The sequence below is a fragment of the Macaca fascicularis genome, chromosome 5, assembly GCF_037993035.2.
Source record: "Macaca fascicularis isolate 582-1 chromosome 5, T2T-MFA8v1.1".
Taxonomy (NCBI): Eukaryota; Metazoa; Chordata; class Mammalia; order Primates; family Cercopithecidae; genus Macaca; species Macaca fascicularis.
The window spans coordinates 61,389,158-61,406,187 of NC_088379.1; the positions used below are offsets into that span (position 1 = coordinate 61,389,158).

The window sequence follows — 17,030 nt, forward strand, 5'->3', positions numbered from 1 at the left end:
GACTCACAATTTTTTTTTTTTTTTTTAGACGGAGTCTCGCTTTGTTGCCCCAGGCTGGAGTGCAGTGACACGATCTCGGCTCACTGCAACCTCCGCCTCCTGGGGTCAAGCGATTCTTCTGCCTCGGCCTCCCGAGTAGCTGGGACTACAAATTTGTTTGTTTAAACAGGTACCCTGAAGTCTGAAATAAGGACATCCATTTTGTTTCATTTACCGAAGTATTTCATAAGCTCAGTTGGCTGTCTAAGACATTTCCTTTTCATAGTAAAACATTTAATATTTATTCCAGGGAATACTTTGGGAAACTCTGCCTTACAATATATAATTGGGAGAACCCTATTAATTAGAACTCATTTAGAATTAAAAATACCTATTGTATGCTCTTAAATTGATCTTTGTCAAAGTGAGAGTCATGACTTATTGAGTTGTGAAATCAATTGAGTCCTCATCTGCAATTGGGGTTGGGGGGAAAGAATTTGCAGAAAAATATCAGGGTTGTTGCATGCAGTACAGGTAAGTACTGAATCATGAAATTTTTACTGCGTGGCCATGCAGTATGCATTTCTCTCTATGGTCATGGCCAAAAATGTCTGAAGCCGCTGCTTTCCTGAAAGTCACATGAATTGCTTGCTGTGCCAAGAGTTAAGTGATAACTAATGTCTGAATGTTGCAAAATTAACACAAAAGGGCCTACTGTAACACCATGGTTAAATACATTATTTGTTATTACCTAAAATCAGATGATTTTAGATCTCAAATATCTCATAGAGGAGAAACCAAAATAGAGGTTTAGTCTGACTTGTCAAGGTAAGACAACAGTTAGCTGGGCCTAGAACCTAGATTTCCTAATGTGTATCTCTAGTATTCTTTTACTTGTCGGTGTAAATTGACAAATTTTTAATTTATCGAATGTTTAGGGTTACTTCTTTTTAATGAGTGGGAAAACCCGGTGTAAAATTTAGCAAATCACTTCTGCATAGCTAGTCAATGACAGGTTACAAAAGTGCCACAGGCTTTAATTGAAGGAAAATAGTAATTTAGAGATACTTCAGTGCTGGGGTCTAATTCTAATTCCAATTAATAACTAATTGACCTAATACCCTATTTTACTAGGTGGGACCATTTAGTTACCTAGTTTCTCATTTGTATATGTAAATGTCCTCGATATACAATTTTGAGAAGACTTAGCAGATAAAACATCAGTGAACAACAAATCTTTCCAGGCTTAAGTTAAAGGCACAACCATCACCTTACCTCTTTAGGAATAAACAATGAATCGAAGTTATAGGAAACCCTCCAAACTAACATTGCTTTTAAAAAAGAACGGGAACTATGACTTATCTTGCATCTCATAGCAAGATAAACACTAGCTCGTTTTATTGTAGGCAAGCCTCTTTAACACTCTGTCCAGCTGAAGTCTTGAAGTTCGTATCTAAATTTGTGTCTACTCACTCCTGGCTCGTGGACCGGTCAGTGGAGGTTGGAGCTATTTCCTTTTCCTCCTGTCTGCTTTCTGGAAAGCACCCACAGGTGTCTACGCCTGGGAGTTGGGCCTGGGCTAGGATTCCAGCAAACTCTCAGGTTGGTGTCATTTCCCCTCAGGAAGCGCCAGGCCACAGCAGGCAGAAATCATTTGATAACTTAATCTGGGTGTGAGGAAGAGTCGCTGAGGCCTGTGTACTCTAGTGATAAACGGAAGCATCCGGGAGATTCAAGGAAAGGACGTGGTATCTTTTAAAATTAATATAAACGAATAAAGCCTAAACAAGAGCTTATAAAGAAGGACACCCCCTCCCAAAACGTGGGAGGTAACTGGTGCCTGGAGGGGAGATCACCACGTGGTTAAGATCTGGAGGTTCCAGGGCTTCACTTCGGGGAGAATTCTCTGGCGGGGAGAACAGTGGAGGTTGGAGGAGGTGAACTGCCTACAGCCCAGGACCAGCCCTTGGACCCTCCCCCTTCCTATAATTAACTCAATGCGCGTCCCGCCAGTCGGGATCGGTGGCGCCCCTGGACCCTCCCCTCCTTTCGCCCTAGGCGGAGAAGGAGAGGCTCCAGGGTGGGAGGTCGAGCCCGGGCCACACCAGCCCCTGAGCGGTCACCAATCCTGACACGGTGCGGGGGGCGCCGGTTCGGGCCCCGCGTGACGTGGGCGCCACGGCGGGAGGGGCAGTCCGGGGAGCTCCGGACGCCTTATTAGCGCCCCGCGGGTCGCCAGCAGCCAGCAGACTGCCGCGCTGCGAGCAACAGGAGCCGGCGAGCGGCCCACTCCTCCCACCTCCTCCGCCTGCCTCCTCCTCCTCCCCTTCGCTCCTCCCGCCCCCACCTCTGCGTGTGCGGCGGAGTCGCCCTCTCCCTGCCTCTTTCTCCCGCTCCCGCTCGCTCGTCTCTCTCGCTAATACTTCCCCCTGCTGTGCTCCGGGGAACTCAAGCATTCTCCGCGCTAACCTTAGGGACCAATGGTGCTCGAAAAGCCTCGAAAAAGCTGCTTTGGGCAGAAATAGTTGGAAAGCCCCTCGTCCCTTCCCCCTCTCCCGGGCTCAGCCTGTGCCCGCTTGCAGCACCTTCTCGCTCCTGCACACTCTGTTTGGGAGGACGGGGTGAGAAGGTGAAGTGGAAAAAACTTAAGAGCAGAGGGGGCCAGTCTCAGAGCTCAAATTTCATTTTCATTGAAGCAAAGCACAGAAGATCATTTGTTTCTATTTTGCATTTTTTTCCTTTTCCTTTTTTTTTTCTTAAAGAAACTTATTTTGGGGGGGTTTGCTGTGGGCATTTGCTTTGCCCAGTAGTTGGAAAGTGAACTCGACTCGTGATGGTTCTCCTGTCACTTTGGTTGATAGCAGCCGCTCTGGTAGAGGTTAGGACTTCAGCTGATGGACAAGTAAGTGGAAAATAATAACAATAAAAAACTCAAACCCAACCTTTTCCCGAAAAGTTCCTCCCCTGTCTACCCTCCTTTCTTTCCTCCTTCTCCTCCCACCCTTCCCTGTTATCTTTCGCGTTCAGTAACGGTGTTTTGAGGGCTGGGCGCAGCGTGCGGGCTTTTGGGGGTGGAGGGTTGAGTTGCACGGGAGGTTATGACTCTCACTCCGGGAGCCCAGGCTTGTCACACCTAGGGCTTCACCAGTCTGTGACATTCGTAACAATTCCTAGTGACAAACCGCAGCCAGTTCCCATCCTCGCCGGGTCATCTGGGCTTCCCCTTTCTGGAGGGCGGTCTGGGCGCTTGAATGAAGTTCCGGACACTGGGTCCGGGATCCCAGCGCTCTGGCTGCTGCCGCCGGAGTCGGGTTCCTGGAGCTTTCTCTCCTCCGAACTGACTCACGGTTTTTTCGGGCAGCTGGAGGCGGGGGTTTCAGGAAGTCCTTGGGCCGTACAGGGAGAGATCCTGTAGACACGTGTCCTGGGAGTACCACAGCCGGGCTAGGGTTTGACAGTTGGGGAGGGGGGCTGGAGACGTTTCCTGCCCTGCGTTTTCCTGGGCAGAGGCTGCAGGCGCCGGCCGCCTTCTCCCCTCCCCCTCTGCACAACTCCTCCTCTTTTTAAAGCTAAGTTGACTGCAGCTCTGTTTCTTTTCGGCCCTGCCCCCAGCCCTTTGGAGACTCAAGGTGAAGCCCGATGCTCTCAGAAGAGTCCTTGAGAAGGCTCCGCCAGGGGAGCCGTTTGTAGTAAATTATATCAGCACTGGGCCGATGGGACTTTGGGTACAGAATTTCTCTGTTAGTTTTCGTAGCTTCTCCGGTCGGCCTGGTCTAATCGACCATAGGGTAAAAAGTAGAGAATTGTCTAGTTGATTCCTGACCTTAAATCTGATTAATCAGGCCCCCGTTAGGCTTCTTTTCGCCTGTTTAAATTCATAGACTTTTCTAATCCAGACCCAGTAGAATTTTCAGAACAGAGTATTGAGTGTGTGTATGTATTTTTGCTGGCTTCATAAGTGTTAAATTAAAATGAAAAGGGGCAAACAACTGCCTTCCCCAAATTGTTACGGAATTGTCTCATGAAACCGTCTACAAACCAAGGTGCAGGCTTTAGGCACCAATCCCAGTCTCTAGCATCTCCTGATTAGTTAGCTCTTGGAAAGCATTAATGGTAGAAATAAAACTCGCAAGGTGATAAGATGAAACCCAGTAACTGTTTCTTTTTCTTGCTTTCCCCCTCCTTTCCAGGCTGGTAATGAAGAAATGGTGCAAATAGGTAAGCTTTGTTCTCAGATGCCACTCTTAATCTTAAGTTGAAAGTAAGGGAGTGAAGTGAGCTAAGCAAAATATTGTTTCTGAAATGTTTCCCACTGGTGGTTAAAAAAAATAATCTGTAGTCCGGAAACACTTCTGTTCTTCTCTTCCTCTTTCTGGAGGAAGATCCCACTTTCCTCGGGCTAAATTATAGTGAGGTAAAAATTCTTCTGCAGTTGGGCATTTCAAGCATCAGTTTATTACTGTCTTTGTACAAGCCACTGATATGTACTTGGAAGGTGATGGAGGGGCTGGAAGATGATGTGGAGATGAATGAAATAAAATCATCAACTTCTGTAGCATTTAGGAGGAGAACATTTGAGTACAACAGGAGGCAAGAATGCTACATAGAAGAGAACAATGAAGTACGGAGGATGGAAATTTTTGTCTTACAATCTTTCCTGCTTTGGGTAAATCCTCTGATGACTTCTGTTATTCAATCTGCTTTAAAATAATTATGTCCTGATCTGAAAGATACTGTTAGGCCTTTTGCTAATATCTAAAATCCCAGTACTCTCCTGATGCTGTGGAGATTCTTACTCCCATTTTATGGGTGAGGAGACTGAGATTCAAAGAGTGTAAGTGACTTGCAACAGGTCACTCAGAAGTCCATGGTCTTTCTTGAAGCTGTTTAGAGTAATGTATTTGTTGTGAATGTGGAGACTGAAAGTCATCTGGCAAGAAGCCAGGCTACATTCAAAGTCTTTTCATACACATTTTACTTGGATTACTTTAAAAGATAATTTTTCTTTTTGGCAGAGTATTAGTCTCTGTAAATTCTGTATTTGTCAGGTGATATTGTAAAGCCGTCTTTTAGAAGAAGAGTTTTTATTACTGCTGCTGCAAACGTAGTTACAAGTCATTGGCCGTTTATTAAATGCCAGGCACAGGGTTGTTGTTTCATGTACATTATGTCAACTGATTCCCACAGCCACACCATGAGGTGGGGATACTGTTGTGCCTATGTTAGAGATGAGGAAAATGAAAATGAAGCTTGAGAAGTTGCACAGCTACCTGTTATAGTACACAGTGTGGAGATCCACACTTGTTAACTAAGAAACCCAAGAGCTAGGCCCAGAGATATGTGTATGTAGCCTGTAATATATGAGCATATATCAAAATGCTCCTTCCTACTCAGTGCTTAGCATTCATCATTGGATATATTTCCCTAGCTTAGGCTTCTATGGCAAGAGCAGAACAGTGGGGAGGAAAGGCACTGAGAACTGCACTAAAAATACAGTGTTTATGAATAGATACTTGTCATTTGTAGTTGGTAACATTCAGCCATCAATCCTTATCTTTTTAGAGAATGTTTTTTAACAAACTCTTAAGTAGAGAGAAGAAAGTTGTCTTATTTTTAATTACTTAAACATTTGATTACTTACATGTCCCAACTTTTCAAAAGCAAATTAAAAAGATGTCTTAAGATCACCCATTCCACCAAAAAATTTCATAAAATATATAGCTTTGATTAACATTTTAAGATAGAATTAGGATGTTCTCATACAAGAGGCCCTGGATTGAACCAAAGTTTGGTTCAGTTGTTTTGCTAAAGTAAATTACTATAGTAGCCCTTTCAAAGGGAAGAAAATAGTACAGGTGTGCTTAAATTTGGCAGAAGAGAGATAAATCAGTATGAAAGAGAGGAGGCAGAGCCCTGTTAGGTTATAGTGCTGGGGATTTACTTGTTCCCATATTCATCTGTTTTATGGGATTTCTCTCTTTTATTATTACCATTCTTATTTATCATTTTCAAGTTGAATGAAGAGAAGAACAGATTGAAAAAATTAGATTTTGGCCCACAGGTCTTGTGATAGCAAAAGTATAACTATCATTTCACTTTGGTTTATGTATAATATGTAAGAAAATCTTATGTACAGTAATTAGTTTTACTCACCTGTCCCCTATGTGTAAAGGCACTGCTAACCTGGAGATTTGGTAAAATGCACTCCTGAAAACATTCCTTTTTTTTTGTTTTCTATTAACTGATTTAGAAGTAGTTTTATATAACCACCTGGGGACATGTTATTTGATCAAAGATACATTAGGAAAGACAAATAATGTTTGTAGATTTTATTTATTTATTTTATTGCTCAACAAATTGGCTAGAAAAACATTGCTTGGCCCCGAATAATTTCTAAAGAATTTAATGTCTCAGGAAGGGTTAAATATAAGTCAGTAGTAAACCACAAGTTGAGAAACTAAATTTTAAAAATACGTTCTATTGAAATGTAATATAGATGTAGGAGAGTACATATAAGTTTCCTTTGCCGATTTTTCACCAAGTGAATGCTCCTGTGCAGTCAGCAGCTGGATCAATAAGTTGAACATTACCGGCACCGCTGTATGTCCCTCATGCCAACTGCCAAGCTTTCTCCTGTTGTGAAAGGTGACTGCTCTCCTGACATCTAACAGGATAAATTGATTGTGTCAGTTTTTCATGCTCTTTATAACTAGAGTCACAGGATATGTACATCTTAGTATTTAACTTAGACGGTCAGTTTTCAAAAATGTAGCTTATATGCTTCAACCCTCTAGACTAGGAAGGCTTTTATTTAGGTAAGGAGAAGGCAGTTTGTGATGGGGACAGGTTAGAATACGTATAGCTATGTCACCAATCTAGTGTCTCATGCACGATATTGCCTCTTTCCTTTTCTCTTCAGCCAGTGGAAAAATACCTTCTTGGTATGTGGGAAAGTAGGATTTGCCCTACAAAAAATGGGTAAATAGGTTTTGAACCCTGACCTAGTTGTGTCCCTCTTTGCCAACCAGATAGGAACTGCCTCTCTAATCACCTACCTATACCCATACATACATATATATCTATGTGTTTGAGTATGTTTCTGTGTATGTGTGTAAGTATGTTTCATGAGATCATTGACATACTTTTAGGGGATATCAGGGAGCACTGTCATTTCTGACTCAGAGTATGGCCTTCATACTGAGGTAATCGTGGGAAACTGGTGTGGCTGGTCCAATTGGGTAAGGAGGCTTGCTCAATGACACATGTGGTTTAGGAAACAATCATAGTTCTGTAGAAATTGGAAAATCTGAAAAAGAACTCTCTCAGTCCTTTCGTTTCATAAGCCGACACTGAGATTGCTTGAGTATCATTTGAGGAAAAAGCATTGTGATCCTTTAGTGTTAAGCTGTCTTGTCTTTCCTGACCCCAGTTGGAATTGGGGCATATCTTCCCTCTCCTGATTCCTCTTGGAATTGGGGCATCTGTCCTATTTCTGTTCCCCAGTTGCAAATTCCATTACATCCCAATCTTAAAAAAATAAAGTTGCTAATTGTGTTCTCTCAGATATCTAGTTTACTAAGAGATAATTTTTCACCATTTTCAGGTTTTGGTTTGTAAGGTTTAGTGTGAGTCACTTACCTAGTTATTGACCAGTAAGCATTGTCACTAGATTAACCCTCATGAAAGCAAAGACTTTGTTTTGATGCCAGTTGTATCTCTAGTACATAAAATAGTGCTTGGTACCTTGTGGGTCCTCAAGTATTGGTTATTCAATGGATAGATCTAGCAAGCAGGATATTATTATATTAAGGTTTATTTGTGTTCTGAATTTCCTTATTTTGTGCCTTTCTCCAGGCTGAATTGGTTCCTAAGAAAATGAAGATGGTGACAATGGCTATACAATTAATTATTCAATGTTATCAAGGCCTCATGGAACTCCTCTTCCACCCTACAAAGCGCAGGGACCCAGGCCTATCATTATTTTATGCTTTTCTGTTTGTACTCAATAAGTATTTGGTAAATTGAATTGAATTCTATGTGTAGTTTTGGAATGCCAACTAATTTTTTTTTTTTTTTTTTTTTTTTTTTTTACTATAGCCTACTTGGGATCATTTGCCCTATTGCTGGCATCAGGAAAGATAAGCTAAGCTAAGATTAAAATCTGTCAATCCAATTTGCCAGTAGCAGTACTAGAAAGTGTGGTGAAGGAGGTTTAAGGGGATCCTTCATAAAATGTAGGTGAGAGCCCCAGAACTTGCTTACGGAGTAAAAACAAATTCACATGATACATTTTGACAAATGGCTTTTGAACAAGTCTGTATGATCTGAACTCATACTAGCAACTTAGGAAAGCATTGATTTTTAAAATTTCACTTTAGAATTAATTCTGTCTGCTTTTTGATATTTGAAGATGATTTTTAAATATTTGGTTATGCAATCTGAAAGATGCAGTGAATTCATAATTTTTCTAACTCTCAAGTACCCAATGAATATGAATAATTATACAAATGTTTTTGTAATTTTATTAGTACTACAAGAAGACTCATCTACATCATGCAGTACAATTTGAGAGTTGTATATTCCTTAAAATGCATAGTGGAGCATGGGAAGTTTCCTAGCATAGCAACCTCTGTTCCCACATATTATTTATACCTCCTAATTTTCCAAAGAAGTTTACATGACTTTGCTGACTAACTGTAAATCCCTAGGAGAAATTTTGTGGTAAAACGGTCAGTCTCTTGTTTAGGAAAATGATTGCCACAAATTCAGCATGATGAATCTTCATGGAATTTAGAACAAATTGTGAGCAGCATGAAACAGTATATCTTGCTCTTGAAATGATTGATAAAACAAAAATAGCTATTAGGAAACTTGTAGCAAGAAAAAAAGGATTAAATATATGATTCCTCAGATACTGTGGTCTTAGATATTAAATCACATTTCCAACAATTTTTCTTAATATTTAGTAAGTATATTTGTATATTAGATATGCAAACCAAAACAATGATTGATGGCATTATTCATGAGTTCCAGTTCTCGTTCCTTTACGTGTAAAATCCTCTCTTTTACATGTAAGTTCATTTTTTTGTTTCTGTTTTCTTTGAGACAGGGTCTCGCTCTGTAACAGAGACTGGAGTGCAGTGGTGCAATCATGGCTCACTGCAGCCTTGATCTCCCTAGCTCAGGCTATCCTCCTGCCTCAGCCTCCCGAGTAGCTGGGACTACACTGGCCCCATTTCTTTTTTTTTTTTTTTTTTTTTTTTGAGACAGAGTCTCACTCTGTCTCTCAGGCCGGAGTTCAGTGGCACGATGTCGGCTCACTGCAACCTCTGCCTTCTGGGTTCAAGCAGTTCTCTGCCTCAGCCTCCCGAGTAACTGGGACTAAAGGTGTGTGCTACCATGCCTGGCTAATTTTTGTATTTTTAGTAGAGATGGAGTTTCATCATCTTTTCCAGCTGGTCCTGAACTCCTGACCTCATGATCCACCCGCCTCAGCCTCCCAAAGTGCTGGGATTACAGGCGTGAGCCACCGTGTCCAGCTCTGGCCCCATTTCTTAATCTAAAATCTAAATCTATATATACAGGAGAGGACCTATGAATATTCGTATTTCCTCTATCAAGTGGTCAGGAGCACAGACACTTTGACTGTGTAGTTTAAAATCCCAACTCTACCCTTTCTAGCTGGTAACCTTAACCTCTCAAAGTGTTACTTTCTTGTGTATAACAGGCATAATACTACATTTTAGAAAAAAATTTAATTTTAATTTTAAGTTCCAGTGTATATGTGCAGGACGTGCAGGTTAGTTACATAGGTAAACGTGTGTCATGGTGGTTTGCTGCACCTATCAACCTATCACCTAGGTATTAAGCCCAGCATGTCCTAGCTATTTTTCCTAGGGTTCTCTTCTCCTCCACCCCACACCGCAATGGGCCCCAGCGTGTGTTGCTGCCCACCCTGTGTACATGTGTTCTCATTGTTCAGCTCCCACTTATGAGTGAGAACATATGGTGCTTGGTTTTCTGTCCCTGAATTAGTTTGCCGAGGATAATGGCTTCCAGCTCCATCCATGTTCCTGCATTGGACATGATCTTGTTCCTTTTTATGGCTGCATAGTATTCCATGGTGTATATTACCACATATTCTTATCCAGTCTATCAGTGATTGGCATATGGGTTGATTTCATGTCTTTATTATTGTGAATAGTGCTGCAATGAACATTTTTGCTGTGTAGAAACTCTTTAGTTTAATTGGATCCCATTTGTCAATTTTTGCTTTTGTTGAAATTGCTTTTGGCAATTTCATCATGAAATCTTTGCCCATGCCTATGTCCTGAATGATATTGCCTAGATTTTCTTTTAGGGTTTTTATAGTTTATAGTTTTTTGTTATAGTTTTGGGTTTCACATTTAAGTGTTTAATCCATCTCGAGTTAATTTTTAAATAACATGTAAGGAAGGGGTCCGGTTTCAATTTTCTGCATATGACTAGCCAGGTCTCCCAACACCACTTATTAAATAAGGAGTCCTTTCCCCATTGCTTGTTTTTGTCAGATTTGTTGAAAATCAAATGGTTGTAGATGTGCAATGTTATTTCTGAGTTCTCTGTTCTGTTCCACTGGCTCGTGTGTATGTTTTTGTATCAGTAACATGCTGTTTGGGTTATTGTAGCCTGGTAGTATAGTTTGAAGTCAGGTAGTTTGATGCCTCCAGCTTTGTTCTTTTTGTTTAGGACTGTCTTGGCTATACGAGCTCTTTTTTGGTTCCATATGAATTTTAAAATAGTTTTTTAAAATTCTGTGAATAATGACAATGGTAGTTTAATGGGAATAGCATTTAATCCATAAATTACTTTGCCATAGTCTCATGAAAATACTACTATTTACTTCATAGCATTCATAAAATGCTGGTACATTGTAAACAAGATAGAATCACAACTATTGTTATTAGTGTGTCTTTGACTTGTGCTGTTTCTTTTGTAAACTTTTACTCAAAGAGAGGTACTTCATTCTAATCCCTACATTTTAGATAGGTCTGCCTATCACCATGAATTTCCAGGAACTTTAATTTCCTGTGCCATGGACTTGTAACAAACTATCCAGCCAGTCAGCTCACCATGTGACAGCTCTTTGAGAGTTCTGTTTTCATGTATTATCTTCATGTTTGTATCTCAATGTAGTATTGTTTAATTAATTGTAATATAGCAGTAGAGAGAGGGAGTTGAGAAATGAATGGTGCAAAACCAGTTACTCCATATGGATTCCATGCCAACTCTATTTTATGTTTACCAGATACAATTCTTTTACTTCTTACACCTTATTTTGCTGGAATTGCCTTCATTCCATTTTGCTAAAAGAAATCATGTAGAAGTCATGAGTCCTTTGGATGCAAATGACAGGAACCCAGTTCACACAGGTTAAGGAAAACAAAATTGATGAGGTTTCAAAGTCAGGTATAGTTGGATCTAGAGTTTAAATAATACCGTCATGGAATCTCTCTCTTTCTCTTATTCCCTCTTTCTCTTTTTCCTTGTGTCTTTCTCATTTTTCCTCTGTATTGGTTTTATTTCTCTTTCAGGGTAGGATTGGTTCACCTCCCCCTACACCTCCCACAAGTTGTGGCAAAGACTGTTGCTGTCATCTCCAGGCTATCATTCTACCTTTCACCCCAGAAGACAGACACCTCTTTTTTGACAGGTCCAGTACATTTCCTGGTAGAGATTTTATTGGCTACTTGATTTAGTCATAAGCTTGAATCATTCACTGTGGTCAGGGGATGCAGTACTTTGATTCACCTAGATTGGGGCATTTTACCCCTGATTTAAAAGGAGTGTGACTGGAGTGTGACATGGTTAACCTGAAGTGAAATCGGTGTGCAGCTAAATAAAAAGAGGGATGCATGCTGAAGAGTCACACATCATACAGTAATACCTCAAATACAATAGCTTTCCAGCACATTGATGGGAGATAGTGGCTGTGGCAGGCAGAATAATGGCATGCCAAAAATGTCTGTGCCTGAATCCTTGAAACCTGCGAGTATGTTATGTTACATGCCAAAGGGAAATTAAGTTTGCAGATGGAATTAAGGTTGACAATCAAATGACCTTAAAATAGGGAGATTATCCTGGATTATCAGAGTAGGAGTCTTTATAAATGGAAGAGGGAGGCAAAAGAGAGAGAACCAGAGAGGTGGCAGCAGGAGGACTTAGTCCCCTGTTGCTGGTTCTGAGGATGGAGGAAGGGGGACCATAAGCCAGGTGATGCCGGTGGCCTCCAAAAGCTGGAAAAAGCAGGGAAACAGATTCTCTCTTACAGCTTCCAAAAAAAATGCAGCCCTGCTGATGGCTTGATTTTAGCTCAGTGGCCTAGTAGACTGTCCCAGTTTCTCCTACTTTTTGACAAAAGTATGAGCCAGGCTATTTTAGATTTGGAAAATGTAATTATCGCAAGTAAAGTTTCAGTGAAAACCTTTAACAATGCTGTCCACATTTCTTATTTATTTTATTTTTCCCAGCCTTTGCTCTTGGAGACAAATGTTAATTTTTATAGCTTCAAATTCTATACTCAATATTAATCTTTCAAAGTTCTATCTAGCAAAAATTATAATTTTTAGAGTGCCTAACATTGCTCCGAGTCTGTAAAATTCTTAATGATGCTAAATAAGCAGAGGTGCTTATTTAAAAACTGAGATTGGAATGTTAAAATTTTGGCATTTGGGCTTCACTTAAAAACAAAATCTTTTTAACTTATTTTGTTATTAATTATTTGGTCATTTTAAGATGTAGCAAATAAAATTCTTGGATATCTTTCTTCAAAGCGTGCTTTTTCTTTTTTTGTAATATGTTCTCTTACCTGATTTCATGTTCTAGTACACTAAAGAATGTGTTGTTCTTTCCTAAATGGCTTTTTTGAACATAAATATTGTGCAATTGCAACAAATATTTATTAAAAAGCCAGATTTCTAAAAATTAGAAGAATTTAAGTACACAACTATTCGTTCGTTCTTAATAATGAATAAAAAAGCAATCACCTTTAGTTTTCAGATAGCTTCATAAAAATATTATACTATGAAAATAGATTTGCAATTAAAATAAAAGACACACCAAAGAGGGCGTCGACCTTGTGGTGATAAGAGCCTAGAGGGTTTGAAGTGAGGAGAAAAGAATTTGACTGTGTTCAGAATTTCAGCATGTGTCACAATTAATTTTTAATTGCTTTTGAGAGAAGATGTGTCCCCTTCCCCTTAAGTGTTTATAGCTTTGCTGAGCCCTTTGGCATTTGGCGTCCTCTTTAATGTCCATCCTTCACCCTGCTTGCATCTTTCCTGGAGCAGCTGGCTCCCATCATTTCTGATGAAAGTCATTCTCTTACTCTTGGCTCAGGATTTGGAAATGTTGTTGTTGGAGCTGCTTCTTTAGCTGATCTTGAAAATGCTTATTCGATTTCATTCTTGAGGCCAGATTATTGCATACTGAGAATTTATACCTGATAAAATAAATTGCCCGTGTGAACTGCCTCTTCATAGTAGATAACCAGCCACTTTTTGGGAGAGAATTCCAGTTTTTTAGATTGGGTAATGGGGCATGGATTGTTACAGCCAGATTGGATTTTAGGCCCTCTGTTGATGTGGAATTTAAGGTCCTTCTAACTGTATCACATCAGGCTGGATGGGATTATAGGGGAGAGAGGTCTAGGTACTAGGTACTAGGATTTGGAAAGAATCTGAAACGGACTTTCTTTTTCTATAGCTGTAGCTAAGAGGTGATGATGGTGATGATAACAGCTCACTTTTCATTTATTAAAGTTTTGTTAGATGGGCCAGGTCCTTTGTATACTTCACCTGATTTGGTTTCCATTATTGTTTCTGTTTTTAAGGTAGCCTCTGTGAGCCTTAATTTTCAGAATTTGCTTGTAAGATGGCAAAGAGTGCATCAGTCAGGAACTAGAATTCAAATGCAATGCTTTCTGACTCCAGAACTTTAGTGCTCAACCATCATACCCAAATCTCTTCCTTGCTTCGGAACTGTAAGCCATATTGCATCAATCACAAGCATTTCAATATTCTATGTGCCTGGGGTAGCTTTGGTATTAATTAGACCCTTAAAAATTTGTGTGACATATGAGAGATTTATACTGAAGTTGCTTAAGGTCTTTGCAACGTTGACTGTACTACTGAAGACTTTTGTTCTTTTACAGTTCTATAGTGTGGCCTTTGCAATGTATTGGGGACATCTGGTATCCCCTAGGGGGTATTTGTGTCTTATTCTGCTACATACTTAGAAGGAAACTAAGATGTCTGTTTCAAGCTGTAGCATATCTGGCTGAACATGTAAAGGAGTTAAGATGATCCTAGAGCATGGGCCACTGTGTCTGTCATACAGTGCACCTTACCAGCCCCCACACAGAGCAATCTCTGAAACTCCACTTCCAGACAGAGCCATCGGTTAGACCGACCGACTTCCCTTCCTTCCTTCCTTCCTTCCTTCCTTCCTTCCTTCCTTCCTTCCTTCCTGTAATGTACACTAAGGCTATGTGTTAGTCTGTTCTCATACTGCTCTTAGGTTGGTGCAAAAGTAATTGCGGGTTTTGCCATTGATGTAAAGAATTACCTGAGACTGGGTAATTTATGAAGAAAAGAGGTTTAATTGAATCACAATTCCACAGGTATACAGGAGGCATGCCAGGGGAGACCTCAGGAAACTTACAATCATCGTGGAAGGGTGAAGGGGAAGCAAGCACATCTTCATGTGGCACTTGGAGAGAGGGACCTAAGGAGAAAGTGCTACACACCTTTAAACAACCATATCTCATGAGAACTCATTCACTGTCACGAGAATAGCAAAAGGGAGGTCCATCCCCGTGATTCAATCACCCCTACCAGGCTTCTCTAACATGTGGAGATTATAATTTGACATGAGATTTCAGTGGGGACACAGATCCAAACCATATCAAGCATTTGAACACAGTTAAGGTATTATACTTCTGCCCCAAAGAGCTTATAGTTTCTGAAAGGATGAAACATAAGCATATAACTCTTCTCCCACAGGGATTTTTAAAAAACTTTTGTACAGACATTGCTTTTGTTAAATGACTTGACAGGGAGTACTGTGGAAGCTCAGGCCAGGAGGTCTGTACTCTGTGGATAAGTTGCCAGGAAGGTTTCTTGGAAAAGATAGGGTTTGAGATAGGCCTTGGGGGCCCAATTCAGTTTGCCTTGGTGGAGAGAAAACAGTGGTCCTCTACTGTAGTGATGCTGCAGAGTGGGGCTGTGAGGGTAGGCATGCTTAAGCCAGGTCTTGTGAGCACATTAGACAGAATGTTTCAGTAGGCTAATATGAGAGATGAAATTGAAAAGAAATAAGGGGCAGAGTGCAGAGGGCTTTAAAATACAAAACCTACATTTTTATTTGGGTTAAGTTACTTAGTCTCTGATTTTCTGTTTTCTACTTTATACAGATTTTGTGAATCTTTATCTTTTATCCTAAAGTAATGGTGAGCTATTGAGCCTAGTTAGATGGAATAACATAGTGACATTAATTGCCAGCATTTATTGAATATTTACTATGTGCCAGACAGTGTTGTAAGCACTGTGAATTGATTAGCTCGTTTAAATTTTACAACAAGCCTATGAAGTTAATACTATTACCTGTAATCTACAGATAAGAACTAATGTAGTGACCCAAATCACTAAGGTAGTAAGTGGTAGAACCTAGGTATTTTCAATCTGGACCTTTAAAATAATTTTTCTGACAGCAATTTAGACACTATTTTGGTATAATTTATATAACATTTAGTAGTGAGAAATTCTGTGTGGGGAATTTGGACTTGGTAGTTACAGCTTTTCAGTGTGAGGTGATGAGATCTTAAAAGCGATTAGAAGAAAATGGGTTAGTTTGAGAGAAATTGCTAAAGAAAAAGCAGTAGGACTTGAATGATGTCATATGGGGGAAAGTTATAAGACATGTATAAAATAGCTCTCTAGCCTGATTTGGGAGAATCAGCACTTCATGAACAGAAATAGCGAAGTCAGGAGGGCAAGCTAAATAGGTGAACATTCAGTTTGGTTTAGATATATTAAGGATGAAGAGAGAGTAAGACAAGTTATTCTCAATAGAGAACAGAGCCGTTCATGTTATAGTTTAAGGGAACTTTTCTTTTAACCTATATTTATTGAGGGTTTACTATGTGCAGAGTATCATGCTAAAACACAGATATGTGTAAAGGGATAATGATTAAAGTTTGGAAACCACTAGGAAAATCTAACATGGTTGACATTAACATAGAAAGTAAAAAATGTTTAAGTATATTGAAACAACGAACATCGCCTCCTTTAAAGCTTTTGATGTAGGTTGTGCATATTAACTGCATATGTCTGCACAAATTTATATGCATATCACAAATACACTCATGCACATATATACAAAAATGTGGTTATTTTACACAGTACAAGGAGGAAGAAGGCATTACATTAAACTCTAGAGTGAGGAATTTAGATAAAAGAGAATTCTTTGACAAGAAATTTTTTTTACGTTATAATTAGGCTGCCAGTGGAGATGTGACAACAGTTTTTCTTGGGGGTAGTTGAAGTTACTGAGGAGATCCTGAATAAAAAATACCCTTCTTGCTTGCCTAGCTTCTGAACAAGTTGAGAAATAGAAAAACTGAAGACGTAGGTAAAAAGAAAGTATCTTTTACAGCAAAGGCTGAAGTGGAGAATGAGGCTCCCACTTTTGACAGGCAAGTGCACTGGCTACCAATACTCCACCCTGTACTTGTCAGGCCTCATCAGTCCAGAGCAGGGCTGCCCCTGGCTAAGGAGAACATGTACCCCTTATCAGGCTCATTCCCAGGAAGCAGAATGAGGAGGAGGTGCTGAGGTTTGCAAATTTCTTATGCTTCCCAGACTTCCCAACCACATAATTCACTCTTCTTCACCAGGGAAGGGTGAGTGAAGGGATAGAGAGAAGCCTGGAGTACTCAGAGAAAAACCTTCCTTTCCAGAGAGCAGGAGCAGGTTAAAGGCTCTCTACCACTAACTTGAGAAAAAATAATCCCA

The 17,030-nt window shown here is 40.2% G+C and overlaps 1 protein-coding gene across 1 annotated transcript in view; it reads left to right on the top strand.

Moving 5' to 3' along the window:
• The first annotated feature begins 2,341 nt into the window (after window positions 1-2,341).
• ADAMTS3 (ADAM metallopeptidase with thrombospondin type 1 motif 3) overlaps window positions 2,342-17,030 on the top strand; it is a 288,029-nt gene continuing 273,340 nt past the window's right edge. Inside the window, exons 1-2 of the mRNA XM_005555100.5 lie at window positions 2,342-2,881; window positions 4,170-4,197. Of these exons, the coding sequence (XP_005555157.3) occupies window positions 2,813-2,881; window positions 4,170-4,197 (97 nt within the window). The 5' untranslated portion in view covers window positions 2,342-2,812. The remainder of the gene's footprint in view (window positions 2,882-4,169; window positions 4,198-17,030) is intronic.